Here is an 8,486-nt window from a genome sequence, read left to right as displayed (position 1 = left end):
TTCCTAGCAACGACATTTCCAATTTCAACAAATCTAAATTCCTTAAAAGGCAGTTCATGCAAATCAACTTCTCTAACAACAGTCACTCTAATAAAAACTAACTTGTACTCATGTTCACACACTCTAAATTGACTATCATTCTTCACCACTTTGAAATTATGCATAACATAAGTGGAATTTTCCTTCAAATCAGCTTTCCAAGACTTTAGCTGGTCCGCTTTACAAACAGCATGAATTTGATCACCCTGTAATATGAAAACTATATAATCAATCGATCATATGAACAACAATCCAACAACCAAATAAACAACAAAAAACATACCTCAGAATCAACAATAACCATTTTCGTTTGCTCAGACTTGTTGGGAGTCCCAACGAACCAAAGATCCGTGACTCTCACCGCAAGCTTAAGCATCTCTCTTGACCCATCAATAGACTTAATCTTGTCAGAAATCCTTGCCATAAAATTGGATAGAACTACCAGTTCTAAATGAATAATGTGATAAATCCAAAACCATGCAAATGCAATGTAACCATCAACAAACAAATGGAAGCCGCCGAAAACAAAAACAACAAAGTTTTGTTTATAAAAAATAGAATACAACCACAGACTTAAACGACACATGCAATAACATTTCGATCAGTGCCAACATACCATAAAAAGTATTATACTATCAATTGATCTACTCAGCCAATACATGCAACGACATCAACCAAAAAGAAAATAGCCAAGTCAGCAAACAGCAGAAAAGCATAACCAAAAAACTATATCTCTAAAGGAATAATATTGCAACCATCAAAAAACAAATGGAAGCGGCAGAAAACAAACACAACAAAGTTTTGTTTACACAAAACAGAACACCAACACAGACTTAAATGACATATGCAATAACATTTCGATCAATGCCAACATACCAACACAGACTTAAATGACACATGCAACAACCTCAACATAAAAGAAAATAGCCAAGTCAGCAAACAACAGAAAAACATAGCCAAAAAACTATATCTCTAAAGGAATAATATGGTCAATCAAAAACCATGCAAATGTAATCCAACCATCAACACACAAATGGAAGCCAGCGAAAAGAGACAAAAACAAAATAGCCAAGTCAGCAAACAACAAAAAAACAGAACCAAAGAATTATACCTCTAAAGGAATAATATGATTAATCCAAAAACATGCAAATGCAATCCAACGATCAACATACAAATGGAAGCCAGCGAAAAGAAAAGCAACGATTTTTTAATAATAAAAAATAGAACGCAGCACGTGCCAGAAGAAAGCAAACATGCAGAGACGAAAATCAGCAAACAACAAAAAACTGACAAACACACACATGCACAACAGAGGGACAAAACTCAAACCTTCAACTACAGAAAACCGGAAATCACGAACCCGAAACCACAGCCTCACGCCAAAATGCTAAACAACATAGCAGGTGTATTGAAGACGGAAGCCATCAGCAGCTCTAAAACTCAACTGAAAACAAATGCAAAAAGTGAAACTGAAGAGGACACAAAAATGAAGAAGAAAGAATGGAAACTGAGCATAAATGAGCAGGTTCGAAGTTGCTAGTGAAAGGACCCAAAAACGCTGGAGAAGAAGCCACGTACACCACCAACAAAAGTAAACCACTGAAGCTGGAAACGCCAAACCTAAACACTCAACAACACACCAAGCTATGTGGCATAAAACCAACCCAACTACCCATAACCATAAAATGACCAAAAAACCAAGAAAATGGACAAATGTCAATACCTCAGTCATGGGCATTTTAGTAAATTTGCCATACTCCAATTTTAGTATATAGATATTGATTTAAAGAGAGAGTAAAGAGAATCGAATGACTAATTTAAATCAGTAATTATACCATTCAATAACTTTATATAGCAATAAATTTGATATTTCTAACTGTTAAATAATTTTTTTATTAATATTTTTATGCATAATTTTTATTTATTAATATAAAACTTGATAGATATAATCTACATGAAGAGACGGAGCACTTATACCAAATCTTTATTCAAACTATACTCTAGATAAATTATTTTAATTTTAAACTAATTTTTTTTCCAATATATTTTAGAAAATCAGTGATAACACGTTTATCCTTTTTTTAATTTGAAATCAACAATTTAAGATTAAATGAAAAAAACCAATTTAACAATGAAAAAATTAAATTATTAAATCGATCATTAAATATGCAAATAAGGTGCTAGAGGACAGTGTAAATCACTCACTGGTTCACACAAGTTAGGGTTTTTACATAACCCTTTTCTTGATCACAACACCTCACTCCAGCTTCTCTAACAATAAACTTCTGCAACTGTGTTTATGCATAGATTAGATTACCCCAGTCGAATAAAAAAAATATGTTGCATTAATAATTATTAATAATATAATTCAAAAGTTTTGCATAGCAGCCCCAACTGACTATTATTCAATACTAAACGCATACGATTTGAGATTGAGTACAAACTGGTTTTCAGGAACTCCATCATTGGAATAAGTATTAAGGTGAATTGGATAAACTTTTAAAAATAAATAAATATCAGGTAAACAACATTAAGGTGAGTTTTGATAAATAAATTCATTAAATATTTATTTATTACAGTATTTTTTTACATTAAAATTTATGTTGTAGATTTATTTTTTCTTGTCCAAGGTCATAGACAAATATGTCCACGTTCGTGAATGTCACTGACACAAGAAAATTTTGCATAATGGGTGAATTGAACAAGGATTCAACTAATAAATAAGTTGTTTTCTCTAATTTGAACGCATCAAGACCTCACATGCCATATAAAATCTTTGGTTTTGTTATGATTTATTGATAAACTAATAAAAAAATTATAAAAATATTCATAAAAATAAAATAAATTATCAAATTATAAAATATTAAATTATTTTCATATACTCAAATATTTTTTTAGCAACTTCATCAAACACCTTTCCTTTTTGTTTTTGACACAAACAAACTTAAGACATTTCATTAATAATCAAATGACAAGAAGGAACATGACTAAACAGTTTGACACAGGGCAGAAGTTTCCTTTATTTAATTATTTTAACACCTTTCCTAATCACAAAAGATTTCAAAAACATCATATTCAAAATCTGGTCAATTTTTCCTAGGCTGCGGTTTCTTTTATTTTTATTTTTAACCAGTATGTGGATTCTTATATGATATATCACTTAGTTACGTCTTAATTAAAACAAAGATTAATTTTCACTTTTAATTCCAAGTATCACAATTGTGCAATTTCTATCTCTTAGATTTCTGTGAATTTCTTAGGTATAACAATCACGTACGTCTTAATTAAAACAAAGATTAATTTTCACTTTTAATTCCAAGTATCACAATTGTGCAATTTCAATCTCTTAGATTTCTGTGAATTTCTTAGGTATTGCAATCACGTATTTTAGTCTCTGCGTTTAATAGATGATAATCGTACTTGTTTATATATATAAATATAAAATAATATACATACCCAAGGTCTAAAACTGGACAATTGTAAGACTTGAGATCTTAATTGGTGAAATTAGATGTTGATGGACCAAAAAAGTATATTTGTGATACCTAACGGATTCAATTGGCACAATTGTAATGAAGAGGACTAAAATTACATAATTGTGATACCTAGAAGAACAAAAGAACATGGGACCCTAAAAACACATAGGTTTTGTTAAAGGCCACTTCTAGGGTGGACCACCATCATAGGTCTTCCCACATGCACCACTCTTTAGAACCCTTAGATTAATAAGGTACATGTTACTATTGTACACCTTTCCCACCAAATTTTACTCTCCCTTCCTCTCCACTGTTTCCGATGACCACGGCATTGGCCTGTGGCCGCCCATCACTACGGGACACCGCTATTCTCCTCCTATCAGTCGCAAACACTACCTTCATCCACCAACCTCCCCACTTCCGTCATCTCCTTCTTCCGCTTTACAAACACCCAACATCATATCCCACACAAACCCCTCCATGGAAAGCAACAACAACACCTATCGAAACAGCACTATCGAGCCCAATCGCCACACCGCAGAGAAACCGAATCTGACCCACGCTTGGCCCTCTCCAAGTTTGAGCATCCGCATCTCCGGCATCGACCCACACTTACATATTTGCGTTTAATAGACCAAAATCGCACTTATATATATAATTATAAAATATTCTATATACAAATTAAAATTACAAAAATATAAATTTATAGGCACTAAAAATGAAAAAAAAAATATAGGAACCAAAATTCAAAAAGCACAACAAAAATTATATATTTAAGCCTATTATTAATTAAAAAAATACATTAAATACAATTTATCTATTTTTTATGATAAAAGTTAAGTTGTATGTACGACGTACAACTCACAAAATAAAATTAAAATAATAATATTTAGTTTATTATAAACTCATTCAATTTAATTGCCCTGGTAAGAAAACAAAAACCTCTTAATTTATTCATCACTTCGTATTAACGTGATAAGAAGGATACTGTACGAAAGTGATACTAGCTAGATTCAATTAGAAAAAAGATTTGAAGGACCTATCCTTACGTAACTCATATTTTTTAGTTGCCATGTTAGAGGGTTGACATGGGACCTAATGAAACTCCCCTGACAGAAAGATAAAAAACTAAAATAAAAAAAAAAGAACCCTCAATATACAGTCAATACACTAGCAAGCTTGAAGAAAGAGTCATAGATGCTTGTATAAAATCTATAATTTATAGTTTGTAATTGCAGTAGGTATATATTATTGAACTCATCACCTCACGAACGAATTCTATTAATTATTTTAGTACGGTTAATTCTTTGGACATAAAGCATAATAACATGCATTTGAAGGATCAAATCAGTATAAAGTAAAATAAAGGCGGTAAATAAGGAGAAATTGTTTTTCTTTGAAGGACATAATGAGAAATTGTTAAGAAAATAATCAAATACTACTGCCCAGTTAGATACTTTGACTTGGTGCCCAACAGCAATTAGAGTGCAACGACAATTTCTATTTTGACTTAGTGCGCATGTGCAAGGTTCTCACTACCACATTAACTATTGCTGCCCAAGGGGCACTTATATATCTACAATAGTATTACACAATATAAAAGGAGTAACGATCACATCCTAATGAAGTAAATATATTCCATGTAAAATAATTGTAACTGCAATTAAAAATGGAATCTAAAACAATTTAAAAGAAAATAAATGATTCAACGGCCATCAAGAATTGAAAAGAAGTCATTCAACGCCCCAAAAATGCATCTTTTAAAAACAAATGAATAAATTGTTGACCTTGCTGATTCAAGATTCTATAAGTAGGAACAAGCCCTAGGCAAACAATACAAACATACTTGAGAGCTTTAGGGTGCTCCCATCTCGAGAGCTAATTAACTCTATAGACTAGCTAGAAACTAGAAAGCCATGCAAACAATACAAACATACTTGAGAGCTTTAGGGTTCGTGATGCAAGCTCCATTGGAGCTTGTAGGCCTAGGATCTTCTTCATCAATGGATTCCTTTGCTTCTTGGAAGATGAATGGCAGCGGAATGGAGAAAGGGAAAGAGAGAGGAGACGCCACTTCAAGGAGAAGATGAGTCTAGAAGAAGCTCACCACCATAGGAGGCCATGGATAAGAGCTTGGAGGAAGAAGGAGATGAATGAAGGGAGAGGGAGAGAAGAGCACGAAATTTCGTGCTCAAAAGGAGCTCTGAAATCTGAAGTTAATATTCAAATGATCAAAGTTCAAAAAAAATGCACACACATGACCTCTATTTATAGCCTAAGTGTCACACAAAATTGGAGGGAAATTCAAATTTCACTTGAATTTGAAATTGAATTTGTGGAGCCAAACTTTGGAGCCAAAATTTCACTAATTATGATTAGTGAATTTTAGTTATGGTTCAGCCCACTAATCCAAGATCAATTCCAAGATTCTCCACTAAGTGTGCTTAGGTGTCATGAGGCATGAAAAGCATGAAGGACATGCACAAAGTGTGACTATATGATGTGGCAATGGGGTGTAGTAAGCAAATGCTCACCTCCCCCTCTAAAATTTAATTGGATTGGGCTTCTACCAATTCAATTAAATTTATTTCCAACCACACACATCAAATATCCACTTAGTGCATGTGAAATTACAAAACTACCCCTAATACAAAAACTAGTCTAGGTGCCCTAAAATACAAGGGCTGAAAAATCCTATATTTCTAGGGTACCCTACCTACATTATGGAGCCCTAAATACAAGGCCCAAAAATAATGAAACCTTAATCTAATATTTACAAAGATAAGCGGGCTCGTACTTAGCCCATGGGCCCGAAATCTACCCTAAGGCTCATAAGAACCCTAGGGCCTTCTCTTGCATCTCTGGCCCAATCTACTTGGAGTTTTTCTATCCAATGCCCTTGCGGAGTAGGATTGCATCATTCCCTCCCCCTTGAAAAGGATTTGACCTCAAATCCTGAGGTGCCTCAATTTCAAGGGTAGCATTCGGTGGCATATACAAGGAGCAAGATGAGTTTGTTGTGTCTTTGATCCGAAAAATCGTAGAATCCGGGGGAGGATTCGACCTTGCTGATGTCTTTCCTTCAATTCCATTCTTATATTTCCTAACTGGAAAGATGACCAGATTGAAGAAGTTGCACAAGCAGGTTGACAAGGTCCTGGAAAACATCATCAGAGAGCATCAAGAAAAGAACAAAATTGCAAAAGAAGATGGAGCTGAATTAGAGGACCAAGATTTTATTGATCTTCTTCTCAGAATCCAACAAGATGACACTCTCGACATCCAAATGACAACTAACAACATCAAAGCTTTGATATTGGTAAGTAAATGCCTCAAAACTTCTATTATATTTCCTGTTTCTGAAGTACGTTTTTTCTCACTAACATCTCTTTTTATAACATTAATCTCTTTAATCCTCTCATTTGTACTAATTACTTTATCTTACATTTTTCTTCCTTTTCTATTAAAAAAGTTGCCCGATTTTGTTATATAAATGCAATTTCTCTTTTCATTTTACCAAACTTTATATAAAGATATTTTATTTGTTTCACCAGGACATATTTGCTGCTGGAACTGATACTTCAGCATCAACACTAGAGTGGGCTATGGCAGAAATGATGAGAAATCCAAGAGTGTGGGAGAAAGCACAAGCTGAATTGAGACAAGCTTTTCGAGAAAAGGAAATAATTCATGAAAGTGATCTTGAGCAACTTACTTATTTGAAGTTGGTGATCAAAGAGACATTCAGGGTACACCCACCTACTCCTTTATTGCTCCCTAGAGAATGCTCTCAACCAACCATCATTGATGGCTATGAAATACCTGCCAAAACTAAAGTCATGGTAAATGCATACGCAATTTGTAAGGATTCCCAATATTGGATTGATGCTGATAGGTTTGTCCCTGAAAGGTTCGAGGGTAGTTCTATCGATTTCAAAGGGAATAACTTTAACTATCTCCCTTTTGGGGGAGGAAGAAGAATATGCCCAGGCATGACATTGGGTTTAGCTAGCATTATGCTTCCACTAGCTCTACTACTGTATCACTTCAACTGGGAACTCCCAAACAAGATGAAACCTGAGGAAATGAATATGGATGAGCACTTCGGATTGGCTATTGGCAGGAAAAATGAATTGCATTTGATTCCCAATGTTAATTTATGATCATTGAGTACACGATTGACGTATCCATGTTTATTAAACTCACTTTCAAGAATCATATTTAATTTAATTGTTAAGGAAATAAAAGCCTATTTATTATTGTTATTGGCTTTTTATTTATATAATTATACATTTTTCTTACTTTTCTGTACATGCACATCTTCTTGATAAGATGACTTTAGGCTGCTAAGATGGTCTAGTATTTTTAAATCTTTTTTGTGTATGTATTAAATCTTTCTTAATGACAAATGAGAGTGTCTTCATATTTGTTTGATTGAGTTAGTTTAAAGTAATCTCCCCCTTTTATATGGTGGATTGAGTTAGTTTAAAGTAGTCTCCCCCTTCATATTTGTAATGAATTACTTCAACTAAGAATGAGACCATACAAGTTTGTATGTTTAAGTTAGTAAGGCTTTAAGTAAAGTTATGAAATAATACAATAACAAGGAAAGAAAATGCATGTTTGGAATAGAGAACTTCTTAGTATCTAGAGATGTGAAGCAATCATTTTAAGGTCTGAGGTGTTAGAATTTTCTTTGTTTGACCTTCTACTGATGGGTGTATTTTGTTTATTTCAAATATGGGTTGAATATACAACCTAATGTGTTTTTCCTTTGAGCTCAATGTTTAATTGAATGATACAATTTGGGCTTAGGGAATTACCATGAATGTACAACCTAATATGTATTCATATGCATAATATACACGATGGTTGGGTAATAGGTTACCTATCTATTTAAAGAAGGGTAGGATCTCCACATGATTAATGTCCTCTTTGTCGACTCAAATAAGAGAAAAGATCAAATGGAAG

General features: G+C 33.4%; 1 protein-coding gene across 1 annotated transcript; it reads left to right on the top strand.

Annotated features, from left to right (window-relative positions):
• The first annotated feature begins 6,495 nt into the window (after window positions 1–6,495).
• Window positions 6,496–7,678, top strand: LOC100790381 (cytochrome P450 71D8). Its single transcript, XM_014762812.3, has 2 exons — window positions 6,496–6,834; window positions 7,070–7,678. The coding sequence occupies exons 1-2, from the start codon at window positions 6,631–6,633 to the stop codon at window positions 7,676–7,678; spliced, it is 813 nt and encodes a 270-aa protein (XP_014618298.3). The 5' UTR covers window positions 6,496–6,630.
• The last annotated feature ends 808 nt before the right edge of the window (window positions 7,679–8,486 follow it).

This window comes from Glycine max, chromosome 10 (genome assembly GCF_000004515.6).
Source record: "Glycine max cultivar Williams 82 chromosome 10, Glycine_max_v4.0, whole genome shotgun sequence".
NCBI lineage: Eukaryota > Viridiplantae > Streptophyta > Magnoliopsida > Fabales > Fabaceae > Glycine > Glycine max.
Note: the sequence above shows the minus strand (reverse complement) of the source record. Positions and strands in the feature narration are given on the sequence as shown.

Excerpts from the sequence above, each read along its gene's own strand:
- LOC100790381 (XM_014762812.3), top strand. The coding sequence starts at position 6,631 with ATGACCAGATTGAAGAAGTTGCACAAGCAGGTTGACAAGGTCCTGGAA. Across the intron at positions 6,835-7,069 it reads ACATCAAAGCTTTGATATTG|GACATATTTGCTGCTGGAAC; the intron begins GTAAGTAAATGC and ends TTGTTTCACCAG.